General features: G+C 33.3%; 4 protein-coding genes across 6 annotated transcripts; 3 read left to right on the top strand and 1 right to left on the bottom strand.

Annotated features, from left to right (window-relative positions):
- The first annotated feature begins 177 nt into the window (after positions 1 to 177).
- Positions 178 to 1,884, top strand: Xxylt (Xyloside xylosyltransferase). Its single transcript, XM_966536.5, has 3 exons — positions 178 to 906; positions 955 to 1,096; positions 1,194 to 1,884. The coding sequence occupies exons 1-3, from the start codon at positions 471 to 473 to the stop codon at positions 1,669 to 1,671; spliced, it is 1,056 nt and encodes a 351-aa protein (XP_971629.2). The 5' UTR covers positions 178 to 470; the 3' UTR covers positions 1,672 to 1,884.
- A 38-nt stretch (positions 1,885 to 1,922) lies between these two features.
- Positions 1,923 to 6,323, bottom strand: LOC660233 (calcyphosin-like protein). Of its 3 annotated transcripts, none has more exons than XM_008194822.3 (4): positions 6,030 to 6,323; positions 5,399 to 5,735; positions 2,215 to 2,424; positions 1,923 to 2,169 (listed from the first exon to the last, which is right to left on the bottom strand). In XM_008194822.3, exons 2-4 carry the CDS (start codon positions 5,732 to 5,734, stop codon positions 2,068 to 2,070), a joined length of 648 nt encoding a protein of 215 aa, XP_008193044.1. In that variant the 5' UTR covers position 5,735; positions 6,030 to 6,323; the 3' UTR covers positions 1,923 to 2,067. The 3 variants fall into 3 exon arrangements, with proteins under 3 accessions (XP_008193044.1, XP_971575.1, XP_015835358.1); XM_966482.3 differs by lacking the exon at positions 6,030 to 6,323 and adding an exon at positions 5,854 to 5,875; XM_015979872.2 differs by lacking the exon at positions 6,030 to 6,323 and adding an exon at positions 5,783 to 5,804.
- Positions 6,324 to 8,546: 2,223 nt separating this feature from the next.
- LOC103312926 (guided entry of tail-anchored proteins factor 1) lies at positions 8,547 to 9,103 on the top strand. The gene is made up of 2 exons (XM_008194821.3): positions 8,547 to 8,645; positions 8,696 to 9,103. The coding sequence occupies exons 1-2, from the start codon at positions 8,547 to 8,549 to the stop codon at positions 9,101 to 9,103; spliced, it is 507 nt and encodes a 168-aa protein (XP_008193043.1).
- A 61-nt stretch (positions 9,104 to 9,164) lies between these two features.
- Positions 9,165 to 15,787, top strand: GlyRS (Glycyl-tRNA synthetase). Its single transcript, XM_008194820.3, has 11 exons — positions 9,165 to 9,520; positions 9,568 to 9,914; positions 9,963 to 10,274; positions 10,382 to 10,479; positions 13,272 to 13,486; positions 13,539 to 13,703; positions 13,761 to 14,014; positions 14,491 to 14,615; positions 14,662 to 14,826; positions 14,874 to 15,061; positions 15,607 to 15,787. The coding sequence occupies exons 1-11, from the start codon at positions 9,278 to 9,280 to the stop codon at positions 15,715 to 15,717; spliced, it is 2,223 nt and encodes a 740-aa protein (XP_008193042.1). The 5' UTR covers positions 9,165 to 9,277; the 3' UTR covers positions 15,718 to 15,787.
- The last annotated feature ends 32 nt before the right edge of the window (positions 15,788 to 15,819 follow it).

Below are 15,819 nucleotides of genomic sequence, written 5' to 3' on the forward strand. Positions count from 1 at the left end.
TTTGACATTTAACAGACAACACCAGTGGCGGTCTCAACCTGAAATTTTACGGGAACAAAAATTTTAAAACTCAAAATCTGTCGATAATGTACACTTTATTATGATATATTTTTGATTATGCCCCACTTGCGAATGATTTAGATATTAATTTCGTAGTTTTGGTCTGTTTCAAATTGTTTTTATTTATTGACAAAAAGTCAGTAGCGTCGCGGCCAACATTTCAACAGGAGCAAAAATATTAAAAGCACTGTTTAAAGACCAATTTTCCATTAAGCAGCTTTCGCATTTTTAGTTCAATCAGTGATAAAGGCACATTTAATTAAATTAATCAAAATTCGTAATGTGGTCTTCAAACAAAAAGAGAGGTTATGTTGACAGTTGTTTGTGTTGTGTTATTGTGTAAAGGAAAAATAGAAATGTAACACTTAAAAAATGTTCAATTCCTGCGACAAACAGAGAAATGATTAACGATGTACGCCCCCAAAAAACCTAAACTACGATTTTTGTTAAAACTTGGAATTTTAATTGCTGCGTTATTAGTTGTTTATTTTACGTTTTTTCATTACAATTCCGATGGTTCTGCTAACGATGCAACATTTTTGTTGCCATTCAAAAAGCCTAAAGAATACAATGTCTGGTTGATATTTACTAAAGTCTCTCAAAGGTCGCCGTTAAGATATAAATTCCACAACTTGTTGGAGAATATTTTAAACATAAGTTCTGTTCCTTTAAAGTTCCATATTATTGTTGATAATAGCTCAAAGCAATTAGCAGTAGGTGAAATATCAGATGTGGTGTCGCATTCGAATAAAGCAATATTTTATAAATTTTATGATGTTGAAGCGTGTGCAAGAGCGATTAGTGATATTGTCGACGTTATGACCCCTCATTTTAGTTCAAAACCGGGTAAAAAGGCTTACTTTTTAATTGCACTATTACTAGTTTTGACTTCAGGTACTTACTACAGCGACGCACTTTTCTATATTTCTTTGGGGCTGTATCGGATAGCCCCACCTTCCCAGCGAACTGCCCTTCTACTAGACTGTGATTTATACTTTAAGAAGGATATTCGATTAGTGTTTGAGGAGTTTGACAAGTGAGTTTATGAAATTTCTTATTCTGGTCAAAGTGACCTGTGACTGACATGAAGTCATAGATCACTTTGATCGGAATTTAATTCAACTGTTTGATAGGTTTAAGCCAACTGCGCTTTTTGGTTTGGCCCCCGAGCTGACTCCAGTCTACCGTCACGTCCTCCAAACCTATAAAGTGAAAAAGAACTCAACATTCGGAGAATATTATCATTCCAAGGCGATATCGAGCAATATGCAGCATCCTCGTGGCTTCCAGGGCTATAATTCCGGTGTTGTTTTGATTAATTTAAGTGCAATAAGAAAATCAAAGGAATATTCCCAAATTATCAGGAATGAAACTGTGCAATATCTCACGTCCAAATACAAATTTCGAGGTCATTTGGGTGACCAGGATTTTTATACTTTGATAGGGTTTGAATATCCTGATTTGATTCAAACCATAAATTGTGGTTTCAATCGCCAATTGTGCGTCTGGTGGCGAGAGCATGGCTACCGTGATGTTTTTGATTTTTATTTCAAGTGTCAACACCCCGCTGTTATTTTACATGGAAATTGCAACACGAAAATTCCAAAATAAATTAAAGACTGGTCATCTATTCGTGGAATCTCTACACGTCCACTAGTAGTTTTGGGAAAATTTGAGTTGGCAGCATTGGTTATTGCCAATCAAACAATCATGTGGTATGACCCGGTATATTAGGTACGAGTGCATTACTGGGTTGTGAAAGTACTCATTTATTTTCTTGTTTGTAAAACAGTATTTTTCAAAAATAAACAGTTTTTTATTTTTCGATTTGTTTTCTTAAGAATTGAAAAAAAATCCCATGATAGTCGAAATACATGTATTTAAATCTATAGATCGGTTACAATATAGGAATACAACAGGAAACATTCGAGTAATAAAACTTCGTATTCAGTGAGTTATAAATAGTGAATTTAAAAATTCAAAAATTGCAAAGCACTGGGTTCATTATTACAGTTTGTAAGCCTGTCTCATCATTAGGTCGAAATAGCCGTCATTGTCGATCGAGGCACTGATGGCCGAATAATAATTAAAAAATTCTTCGTGGGTTACCTACAGAAATTAATTAAAACTTTTGTTCAATCTTCATTAACCAACCTGTCCGTCTTTGGTGGCGTCCTGTTCAAAATTTGCTAGAAATCGTTTCAGAATATTTTCCTCAGTTTCTTCGCCTGAAATGTATCGAGGATGGGCTTTGACGTTGTAAACATTTTTCAAATCGTCTATTGTGATCACTCCGTCTCCCGTTTTGTCCATTTTCTTGAACGCTTCTTCAACGACTTTCTTGCGTGACTCAGACATTGGGGGCTGGAATAAAATATTCAGAAACTAGGTCACAAGCAACAAGTCCTTGATCTAAGTAGTGTTTACGCGAAATGTGGTCGCTTATTTACTGAATTTAAGAGTCTTGGAGCTTTGTGTATTGATGATTTAATGACAAATCATTGGCGAATAATTTGGAAAAGTAAGGTGTTTCATGTTTTAACTTCGTATGAAATGATTTATGAAACTTTTTCAATCAATATTAATTTAACGATCGATTTTTTTGAATGTTTCAAAGTTGAAGACCACGTTTGCATGCATCCACAGTCCTTACAAAATAAGAGATATTTTAAAATTATAATTTCGACCTTCCCCAAATAATTGAAATACTTTTAGTTTTTTAATTATCACTCGAGTGAAAAAATTATAGTGCAACGTGAAATAATTAATACATTTTATTAATCAGAAATAGATTTTACCTCTAAGTAACGTAATTACGAGCAATTGATTGTTTGCAGCATGAGCGAAGGGAGTAGGAAATTACATTCCAAATAAGTTAGGTACAATATTTTTTGTAACAAATAATTCAGTAAAATAAAAAAAATATTTTTCATAATTTCCAAATGGGTTGGTGAGTGGTTTACTAGTGTAGTAAGAATTATCAAATTTAATAAATGTCATTTTTCGTAAAAAAATGTCGCGTCTAATCTAACGGAAGCAGTATCTAATAATAATAAATATTCCAAGATGTTACTGAAAAGTAAAAAATATTGCAGTGAAGAAAATGCTTGTTTCCACCCTCTGAAGATAACACAAAATAATTATCTAAAAGCTATAGGTAACTACAAAAATAATGTTTACGGTAAACGCTTTTTATTTAAGGGTCTATTAAGCTCTTTTTTACTTTGCACTTAGAAAATTGTTATTTACAGTGCTTTTATTGTCACTATTATGTGTACACCTACATTAATCGATTTTTAAAAATGTTACAAAGTTGAAGACCGTAACAACATGTATGATTTATTGACAATAATTGCAAAATAATTTAACATGATGAGTTTTACGCTCGCCGTTTCACGTAAAATTTTTACTTCTACAGAAACGAAATGGTTTTTAATTTTTTAATTACGTTCAAGTTATATTTCTAATGAAAAAAATTATAGGTAACATGTTTTTTTACAATGGGATGTCGTTTCATCACAAGCCAATTTTTATTTCGTTTTAAAGATCATGCGATCATTTGAGTTTATAATAAGAGTAGGCGTTTTTTCCTTGTGATTGATAAACTAGTGCAAACAGGGGGGAAAATGTATTATAATTAACGATTAGGTATGTTATTAGTAGATACTTCTGCTTGATTAATTATCATTATCAGAGGTTTATTCATATAATTTAAAAACATATTATAAAGAGTAAAGCCTACTCTAATTATAAATTAAAATTATCACATAATAATAGTATTTGTAACCGACTTTTTAAAACTCAATAGTTTAATGTTTAAAATACAGTAACATAATTAGGTCAAAATACAAAAAATGAAAAAAATATAAATACAAAAATATAGTGATGACATTTTAATAAAGAAAAATAAAGTGGCCATCAAAAAGTTGTTTTTTCTTACACAAATGGTGTTTTCGCCTGTGTGCAGGTTTGTTATCTGTTTATAAAGACCCGCTATATTTTTTCAAATTAAGAAGTAATAGACATTTGGGGTAAAAGTGAGTATAACTGATATAATAAAAAAAATCCAATAAATAAAGCAACAAAAAAATATTTATTAATTTTTTTTAAGTTTGTCACAAAACGTTAAAATGGCGTGTAAGAAAATGATAATGAAAGTAAAATTCCTAAAGTTATTGTTGCTGTATTTGGGAAAATAGAAATTTAATTGTTTATAAAAAAGTATTCTAAAATATTGTAGGGTTCCTGCAAAATATTTTCTGATAAATGAATTTTTAAAGTCCAAATTCATTATTTTTAAAGCAAATACAACTTGATCCAAAATTTTGTAAAAACGTAAATTTTGTATTTATTCTAGCACAACTTTAAGATTAAGATGAACATAAGGTGTCTGTAGTCAAAATGTTTTGTTTCTTTTCTTCGGCGTACAGTTTGCATCCTTGGAAAATTTAATTTTCTTGCAATTTTTTGTTTACCTAAGCAATTTAATCCGTTTTTTTTTCAAAATGTGTTACCCCAGTTCTACTTGTTCTCAGTATAGTACAGTTCAGCCTTAACTAAACGAGTAAAATTTAATAAAAATAGCAATCTGAAATGGTTAATGCCTTTTCTAAAAAGGTAAAGACCACAAATTTTACAAAGAATTTTTATGGGTACCCCTCTCTAGCCCCCTGAAAATGCATTTTTAAAATTGGGTCGAAACCAGGGTTGGAAATAAAAATATTATTTACAAAGTAAGAAGTAAAGAAAAAAACATTTTTTGTAACTTTCTTGGCATTAGAATAAATAAAAGCTCTTATTATTTATTCTAACTTGTAATTTATAAAAGAGCCATTTGCATAATTTTAATATTGTAATAGCAGAGGTGATCAAGAAGTGAGTTGGCAAACCTGAATTTCACGTAAAAACGGTGCAACTGGTGGAACTTCCGGTTGCCCAAAGCAATCAAATCCTATAATAATCTATATCAGTGTTACAAACAGTCGAAACGAAAATTCTTTTGAACCCACACATTTTGAAAATGTTTTTTATCGCCCTTTTTTATTACATACTTTGTTAAAAGTAAAAATAAAAAACATGTTTCATATAAAAATCATTAATGTTATAATCAGATTATAACGTGTTTTTCTCACTTTTTATACACAAATAATGTAATAATCAATACATAAGTATTTCGTCCAGTGTACCATTATTCATGAACGTTGACGATATATCCCGTTATTGATTCCCCCTATCTTGAAAATTATTTACGACCAATCTATTGAATTATTTTCGACCTTATTTAGATTTGTTGTCGCGTGCTTTCACCACAATCAGTTGATATCACAAAAAAACTCACCCTCAAGTGCACTAGAAACTCAGTCATGTTAATACTCCCGCTGTTATCGTCGTCAAACTTTTTAAAAAGATCCAACGCCTCTTCATCCGTCAACTCCAGTCCGGTTTCCCGGAGTCCCCGGACAAACTCATCCTGATTCAGCTGCTTGCTCCCATCGTCGTCCATTCTCCGGAACATGCGACCCATTCCCAAAATCCCGTTCGCTCCTCGCGACAAACACAGTAATCGCAAACGGTGGACTGGATCGCCCCCGGCACCCAGAGCTTGCAACTCCCGGAGGCTCTTCGATGCCATTTCGGACTCTTGGCGAGATGTTGCGCTCTTCGGCCGAAACATACTAAAACAAACGGCGGAATTTTTGGTTAAGATGATGCTACGACTTACAATTAAGACAGTTTTCGTTAAACTAAATAATTTCATTGAAACGTTTCAAGGCAAAGATGATTCATACTTACTCTAGCGCAACGTGTGGTATTTCTGCAATAAATCAAGGGAGTTTTCGCAATTTTATAGGAAAGTAACTGTTTTGGAAATTATCAAAAAGCTAAGATGTGGGCGTTGCGGTTGTTTGATAACAATTTAATTGCGCATAAAACCGATAAAAAATATTCTTGTAAATTGAGACAATTACCTGTTGGTTATCTTTCCGTGTGCAGTACCAAAAAGCGACTGTTTTAATTATTGTGATAACAGGTAAGTGCTATCAGGGTGTGTGAAAATTATCACCTGGGGATTGCGATATCGATCAAACTCGCACTTTTCATTAAATTATTAAAAATTTACACACTTGATCCAACTAAATTAAATTATAGATTGGTGCTTCAGTAGTTTGAAAGCTACTAATCTTAATCTTTACAATGATTTGGACGTCCTATTTGTGGGTGTAGTGTGATCAATCGTGCGATACATTGACAATAAACTGTGTCTCAAGTTTTAAAAACGTTTATATCGTGATCGACATTAGGGTTGAATTGTATTGTTGCCAGGCAATTTCTTTCAATAACAACAATGAAAATGAGGATAGGACAGTTGATTGCCCGGAAACGACGATTAAATCATTTATTACTTAACGGTTGCACAATATTGGCTTTTGCTCTAGCTATTTATTTTATTGCGGCTACATCTATTAGCCAAAATAATACTAAAATGTTTGCTAATAACTTATTTACACCGACAAATCGATATCTAATATTATCACTGTGGAAGCTTTTGTATTTATTTACTTTTGTTGCTCCGTCAAGTGACGACAAATTGAAAACGTTCAAAAATTGGCTCCAAAAGTTAACTCAATTGTGCCATTTCATAATAACCATCAGCATTGCCAACTCTACGCAATTCCACAAAAAGTGACGTTTATTTACTCAAATGAAACCTGTTTAAAGTGGTTTGCCTGACAATAAAATTAAATAAAAAAAACTCGGATTTTTTTTTTGGAAAATTTAATTCTCTTACACTTTTTTTGTATCTTCAACTATATTCGCAGCGTTCGCAAAAATATAAGATGGGACGCAAATCAATATTTCTAAGCGATAATTCTTTAAATTTCTTATAAACAAGTCACTGATACCATATTTCTATTTTCAACAGTTTAGGTATATTGTTACTCCACTACTGATAAAATTAAAGGAATTTGTCGTTTGAAAGTCTCTAGGGCCTAAACCGTTGAAGATAGAGATATGATCTATATGACATTTTTAAAGAAAATTTAATTCTCTCCAACTTTCTTCCTTAGATTTTTCTTGTATCTTAAACCGGATTCGCAGCGTTTCAAAAAATACGAGACGAACCATAAAATTTAAATTTTAAATAATTTTGTCTTATGTTTCTTATGAAAATTTTAGTCGTCAGTTTTTCTCAGTCTGTTAAGAGTGCAAAGCTCAACATTTCTGCATTTTTTCCAAGTAATTAGTGAATTGGTTGAGTTTAAATTAATTTAAAACAATTTGGGTCGAGATGGTATAACGCTCAAAGCGACCTCATTTTTACTCTACTGTACTAATTTTTTGGGTTCAAAAAATCTCGTCTCGTCTCCTATATTATAGTTCTCCGTAATATTTATTCTCCGATTGTTTTCAAACTCAAAAAGTTAATTATTTATCTGTAGGCGGAAATGAAATGGTCTTCACGCCATAATTTCAGAAGAAGAAACTACAAAAAGATCACATCTTTCAGTTCTACTCAATTAATTCAAACAGAAAACAAAGCGACTTTCTAACGACTGTGTGATCTTGTATCTTTAACCGGATTCGCTGCGTTTTAAAAACACGGGACTATATCCTATTTTATTTCATAATAGATTTTTTTGGCACAATTTTGCACAAATTGGGAGTTTCTGAATAAGAAAAGAACTCTGTGTTAAGCTAAATTCCAGCGACAAATTTTGAGCCAAGAAAACGCACCAGAAACTCCAAAAAATGCAAATGCGTTGTTGCAAAATTCTACAATGAAATGAAATGGGATATAAGCTCAAACTTTAAATTTTAAATAATTTTTTTCTCATGTTTCTCCCGAAAATTTTAGTCATCAGTTTTTCTCAATGTGTTGGGAATGTAAAGCTCAACATTTCCGCATTTTTTTTCTAAGTACGATGTGATATAACGCTCGGAGCGCCCTCATTTATATTCCGCTATACTATTTTTTTTGGGTTCAGAAAATCCTGCGATTTTGTATCTTGTCTCCTAAGTTATAGTCCTCCGTAGAATAGTCTTTAGTCAGAGTGTTTTCCTCTTTGCTTAATCTTTTCTGGTTTAGAAATAAAGATTATTAGCACACCACAAAAAACTGTGAATTAAGTCGCATTTAAATTTCCTATTTCTGAATATTCCATTAACTGCAAGAGTTATTATGTTTAAAATTACTACACCAGACGAAACTTTAAAATTAAATCTCGGTTTAATATTTAATTTTATTGAGAAATTCTCTTTTAATTCACTTGGTTGAAATTCAAATTGTAGGACCACCAACACAATCACAAAAATGTCACCAGCGGTGCCAGTGGCGTAGAACTAAAGACACCAGAACACTAGTTTTTCATGTCAGGTTTTTATTTCCTTGTAAACATTTAAAAAACACTAATAATTGTTTAATTAATGTAAAATGTAAACCTTAACACTACTTTTCCACCTCCGTTTAAACCAATTGTCAAGTCATGGAGTCACAATCTGAGTGTTACTTCAACATTCCTGTTTTGTTAATTTCGACGATTGTTAGTTTTTTAAGTGTCCATTCAACAATAATCGAAAAACCCGTAAGTGTTCTGTGGCCCATGTGGTCGTTTAAATTAATTTCCATTTGCAGGTTTTTAAGTGGCTGAATAAGCAAACAGGGAAAGAAAGGGAGCTGCAGCTCCAGAAACTTGCGTTAAAAAATGAGCAGTCATCTCTCAGTATGGTGGACGAGTTTGCAAAATACTCAAAGCTTCAAAGACGCATCAATGTGATTGATCGAGAACTAGAACAGATAAAAGGGGACAAACCAACCAACAGTTTTGTCGTACAGTTGGGTTTCACGTACGGTGTCAAGTTGGTCTTTGCCTTGTTGTTAATACTGTTATCGCTTTATTACCGGTACACTCCTGTGCTATATCTAGGCGATAAAATCAGTTTAACGCCGTTTACGAACTTTATTTGCTATCCAAATGACGCCAATTATGTGTCTTTTTACTTTTGGGCGATGTGTTGCGTGACTGTGGCCCGATTAATTTAATAAATTGTCTCAAAATTGAGTGTTTTTGAGTTATTTTGAAAACCCCGCTCGTGAACAGTACCAATCACCCACCAAATAAACCGAAATTCCCAGCCGGCACATGTGCTCATTCCTTTCACTTTTGCACTAATTAAAAAAAGTCTGCCTCGTGGCAGTTTTCTACCAATCCAGTCAATGAAATTCTCCCATATTTCCCAGTGTTTCGCCAAATTTAGCCACTTGTCAGTCTTGTCCACTTTGTTGGTTAGAAATTGTGTCACCGCTCGACCACTTTGCATCAGTTCAGTTGTCTCGTCGAAAAAGTGGGGCATTAACAAGAAGCACCGAAACGTAAAATTGCAGTTGTATTTTGACTCGATGGCGGACCCCCAGATGGAGGAAATTTTGGCCCCCTTGAGGGCCAGTGTCAAGGAACAGGTCGGTTTCAGCCTTTTCTTTGTCAGTTAATTTATCGCAAATTTTAGGGCGATTTGGTTCGCAAATTGAAGGCGGAAGGGGCCCCCGTTTTGGACGTGAAAAAGGCCGTTACGGAGCTGAACGCTCGAAAAAAAATCCTAGAGGAGAAAGAGCTGAGTTTGGCCCCACAAGTTGCCACTTTTGACAGGGCTAAAATGGAGGATTTGTTGAAAAGGCGGTTTTTTTACGACCAGTCGTTTGCGATTTATGGGGGAATCACCGGTCAGTTTGATTTTGGGCCAATGGGGTGCGCGTTCAAGGCCAACTTACTGCAAGCCTGGAGACAGTTTTTCATATTGGAGGAGCAAATGTTGGAGGTTGATTGTTCAATTCTCACTCCTGAGCCCGTTTTAAAGTACGTGGTGGTTTTGGGGGAAAAACGTAAATTATTTTTTATTTTTAGAGCGTCCGGACATGTTGACAGATTTGCGGATCTTATGGTTAAAGACGTGGGGACTGGCGAGTGTTTTAGGTTGGATCATTTGATAAAAGCCCATTTGGAGAAAATCTCAGCTGATAAGAGGACCACAGATGATGTCAAGTCAGATTGCCAGGACATTGTTGTAAAGTTGGATGGAATGACGAAAGCGGAAATGGCTGCTGTGATGCAGAAATACAACATGAAGAGCCCTCTGACGGGGAATGATCTCACAGAACCCATTGAGTTTAATCTAATGTTTGGAACGCAAATCGGACCTTCGGGACTTATCAAAGGGTACAAAATTGATAGTGGCTTGTGATTAAGTGAGCACCATTGAATTATTCAGTGTTGCCAACTTAATTTCGAAGTCACAGGGCACTTTACAATATTTGTTTTTTAAGGTTTTTGCGTCCAGAGACGGCACAAGGCATTTTTGTTAACTTCAAACGACTTTTGGAGTTCAACCAAGGGCGTTTGCCCTTTGCTGCCGCTCAAATCGGTGAGTTTTGTAGTTTTTCAGTTAATAAAGTACCAATTTTTTCATCAAAGTAACCCGTGATTGAAATTACGTTGGCAACAGTAAATATTCTGGTCTGCAAAAATACTTTTTTTTCCTCCTTCTTTTATTATTCTGCGTAACTGTTATAAATTGAATGCTCCTGAATTTAAATTTAATAACATAAATTTTGTATCATAAACTTTTTTATATTAGCTTTTTATAAAGGCATAACTGAGAACTTAATGATTGGGATGATAATTTACAAGTAATGTTATACGTCGTTCCAAAATACTAAAAATCATTTCAAAATATCTAACTCATTGCATATTAATAAAATAAATTATAGTTTATTCCTTTGCATATTTTCAATTGAACTTTTAACCAACAAAAATCTGCTATGATCATTGTTTCTGGCGATCTTCAGACTATTTCTTGTTGTATCGTCTCTCATCTAAGTGTAATATACTTTGATGACACCTTTCTTCGGTAAAGAAACCTAAGTGTGTGGTAGAAAATGAATGATTGTCCCATATTTCAGACATTTATGGGAAAAACTCTTGAATGATTTCCTGGTGGGTTTTCAGCTTTTTAATCTACCCAACACCTAAAAATGTTTTTGTGTGTACATACATACTTAAGTACATACATGACTCAAATGAGTTAAAGTAGCGTAAATTTTATGCGAAAACGAAACACAAGAAATATTGAATTCTGAGAAATTAGAACAAACATTAAAAAAAATCTATCCGTTATAATAAAAAACTGATATAGATTCAACACATTTAAATATTCATTTTCATACTAACTTTATTTAAACGGCAGACGATTGTTGTTAGATTTAAACGTCACACTTTTATAGTCAATAGTAATTGTAGGATTTTTCAGAGTTTTAGCAAAATCTCCCAGAAAAAAAGAGTTTCTAAGGGTTAAAAAAGCTAAAAATAATGACTTTTAATTTATCTTTGTGATTTTTTATTTAAAAATAAACTAAACCGAGCGAAACTACATATATCCTCGACTTTTATTCATTAAATTTGTCATTAAAATACTTGACAAAACAAGTTTTTATCACATAACTCGGAATGTGTTAAGATTTACGTTAGGGTCTAATAAGAAAAAATGTTCATTTTCTAATTCCCCATCGAATGGTATAAAAATAAATAGGGGTTGTTGACATTTGAAATAAGCAAAATAAAAGGCTCTAAAGTTTAAAAAGTTTGGAAGTTAATTGTAAACCCCCTGTAGTAATTAAGAGCAATCAAATCTAATTAATAAATCTTTTAGACCTTGTTCAACACGTACCTAGTAATAATGTCATCAAATAACATTCCTCGTTTTTTATTAATTTTTTAACGAAAAGTGTACAACCGATTTTTTGGTTTTTATTTCTTTAAAGTAATCTCTGAACCGATTTGAAAAAACTTTACGGACATGTGAGAAGACGAGTTAATGTTCTCTGTCCCTAAAGTGCGAGATGCCACAAATCAAGTTTCGATAGAGTTGCTTCCGCAAAAATCAAAAGAAGTGTATGAAAGGGCATAATATTAAAGATTTGAAACTAAATACTTCAACGGCCGAAAAATATTTCTCGGCCACGTCCGAAAAAGAAGGGTTTTGGTCCAGATTTTCATGCCGAAAAATTCTATCTAATGATACAGTCGAATAAAAAAAATACGTTGACGTCATCCTTTTTTTGGGACACTGTATGTATATTCACAAAATGTTTTCCTGAAATACGTCCTTGGGTGTAAATAACGTCTACAAAATATCGAAAGTCCAACTTTACTTATAACTGAACTACAGAAGACGGAAGCTGAGCTGGGCCACCCTGTGTTACCGCTTTCGAAATATTTTTTTTTGTAAATTCTGCCATTTTGATGCTTTAATAGGTATATTAAAAACGAGTGGCGTTAGCGTTAGTTATAATACGAGTTTTTTATTTTACTTTTTGTAATTTGCCCGCTTTTTGCTCTTTTTAATCAAAAATTGTTATTTTAGTCGATTTCAATGCACTTGATCAATGCAATAATGATCCCTGTGTATTATCTATAGTTATAAGCTGTTTCAAAACTATAAAAACGCCAACGTCGCATTTTCTCAGAAAATTAGATTTTAACCAAAATTTGTGTTAATGCTTAGTATTTGAAATAATTAGGTTTTTCTGACAAAAACACACTTAAAAAAACATTACACATAGACAGTTCCTTGAAAAGTACCTAGGACTTCCCCCCACTTTAAAGGAGAAAGTTCAAACTTAAATCGGTACCAGGCATTGCAATTAAGAACTTAAAAAAATTATTAAGTTTGTTAAAAGTTAAATAACTTAAAAAAATTAAATGAAACCTCTACTTTTTGTAAATTATTCATGCACTTCAAAAAAATAATAAATAATAGCTAATGTATTTTATAGTTTCAGTAAGAGCTAATATTTATTAATAACTATTTTACTATTTTACAAATCTTATTTAAAAAAATAATTCGGTAAAATGCGACGTTAGCGTTTTTATAGTTTTGAAACAGCTAATATGTTGTAAACGAGTACATTTTTTGTAAAGGAACTAATTCAAACTTACAAGCACCGCAAGTGGCACAGATTAAGGGTTTCTACCCCCGCTATTATTATTATGATTATTATTATTATTATTATTATTATTATTATTTCAAATGTGGTAATTTCCCAAATCAACAGATGAAAATCATAACTGTGTCCGGTATTGCCGACGTAATTTCAAAATCACGGATCATTTTGATCACAAATTTGATTCAAAGCAAAATGTAATGTTTTTATAAAGGAAACGCTTTTCGCAACGAAATTTCCCCCCGTTCTGGTTTGATTCGCGTCCGTGAATTTACAATGGCCGAAATCGAGCATTTTTGCGACCCTGCTGATAAAAATCACCCGAAATTTGATAGCATTCGGGACACTGAACTATTATTGTACTCCGCTTGTAACCAAATGGACGGAAAACCGGCGGAAAAACTGACAATTGGCTCAGCTGTGGATAAGGTTTGGTAAAATTTTTGGCAAAATGCCTGAAAAAAAGGTGGTTCCGTTTTAGGGATTGGTGGCTAACGCGACTTTGGGGTATTTTATCGCACGTATCCACAAATTTTTGGTTAAATGTGGCGTTGATGAGAAACGGTTGCGATTTAGGCAGCATATGGCCAACGAAATGGCCCATTATGCGCAAGATTGCTGGGATGCCGAGTGTCTCACAAGCTATGTAAGTTACAGGAGGAGAAAAAAAATGTATTCATTTCGTGAGTCAATTTTTTTGTAGGGTTGGATAGAGTGTGTGGGTTGTGCCGATCGGTCTGCCTTTGATTTAACACAACACACTCAAGCTACAGGAGTTCGATTAGCGGCGGAAAAAAAATTGGCTGAGCCGAAAATTGTCGATGTTGTTGAGGCGACCCCTAATAAGGGGGTTTTAGGAAAAACTTTCAAGAAGGATGCGAAAATCATCACGGATGCGCTCACACAATTACAAGTTTCGGAAGTTGAAGCTCTTGAAAAGGATTTAGAGAGTAATGGGTGAGTTGTAATGAGTCGTCTGTCCTTGTCCGTTCAATAGAATCGTAAATGATGTGGTCTCTGTTCAGTTTGGCAATAATTCTATTAGAGATAGGCATTTGAAAAAAATAATTGGTTTAACACATATCGATGACTTAAACTTTAAATTAAAAATTCAATCTCATGACAAGATTTTTTATTTGTGTGTAACATGGTGTTTCATACAAAACACAATGTGAAATGATTTTTAAAGGTTTAAAAACTTTGATGAGGAGAAAATTAATATGACATTAAGCAGTCATTTAATTTTTAAGTAAATAACTTAAAAAATAAATATATTTAAATTTTAGTGACCCCCTGACTCAAATAAAATCATCTTCAAGTATACCGGGTGTTTAAGATATTAGCTACAATACAAAATTGTTTTTAAAAATTAAACACCCTATATTTTTTTTCATTTTAGGATGTAGCCTATTATAGAAGATTTTTGCTTTTAGATCACACGAATTAACAATTGATGATAAAAAGTTCACTCTGACGAAAGAAATGGTAACTGTAAAACGTTACCAAAAGACGCTCCATGTGGAAGAAATCATTCCTAGTGTTATTGAACCATCGTTTGGTAAGGAATTCATAACGAAAAGAATTTTTTTATTTATTGTGAACAGGTGTGGGACGAATAACGTACGCAATCTTCGAACACAATTTCAAAATGCGTGAGAATGACGAACAGCGGACTTATCTTTCACTGCCCGCTTCAATAGCACCGTTAAAGTGTAGTGTACTTCCCCTAAGCTCTAATGCGGAATTTGCACCGTTTGTTAAACAACTATGTAAGTCATTTGATGCAATAATAGCAATTATTACGAATTTGTTTCAGCTACTGCCCTAACAAAAGTCGACGTTTCACACAAAATAGACGACAGTTCTGGTTCTATAGGACGCAGATATGCCAGAACTGATGAAATCGCTATACCATATGGTATCACAATTGACTTTGATACACTCAAAGAACCACACAGTGTGACTTTGAGAGAGCGCGATTCTATGGCGCAAGTCAGAATTCCGGTAAGTTTTGGTTACCGAGGACTATACTATAAGTTAGGAGGCGAAACGAGATACAAAATCCGGAACCTGCAGTACTTTTTTATAGGAAATTTAATTCTCTACAACTTTCTTCTTAAAACTCTTCTTTTATCAATAACTGTATTCACAGCGTTTTGAAAAATATGGGGCGGAGTGCAAATTGGTTTAAGTTTGTAATTTTATTAACTATTGTTTACGTCAAAATTTTTGCATTATTTTCATTTCTTACTAATGATAATTTAATGCTCTATCTGTCTGTATTTTTTTAGTTTGCCTTGTGCTAATCGTTATATAAATACCATTTTTGTTTGTGGAACAACTGCTCCCTCTGGCGATATTGATGGAACTATCGAGTTCGCGAACGTTTTATTTGTACGTTGTTTCGTATCCTAACCTTTATATGTCTGTAGTTATGGCGCCATATGTATTGTTACCATAGTTACCAAATTAACATAACCATGGTAACTGTAACGTGGCTCCCTCTCGGACGAAATTAAAGCAGTGGTTTCACCATCTATTGTTTGTAGCTGGACGATATTGCGACAGTTTTGCACGATTTGTCGTACAGTAAAAAATCATGGGCCGATATTGAGGGCAAATACCCGAAGTTCGAGCAACAGGAAAGCAAAGGAGTTTGAGGGAATTGTCCAGTTTTAATTTATTATAATTATAAGCTTGAATGAAATTAAACACCTTGGTACCTACAAATGTTTTTTATTCACTTAATACTTGATAATACA

Source organism: Tribolium castaneum, chromosome 5 (assembly GCF_031307605.1).
Source record: "Tribolium castaneum strain GA2 chromosome 5, icTriCast1.1, whole genome shotgun sequence".
Taxonomy (NCBI): Eukaryota; Metazoa; Arthropoda; class Insecta; order Coleoptera; family Tenebrionidae; genus Tribolium; species Tribolium castaneum.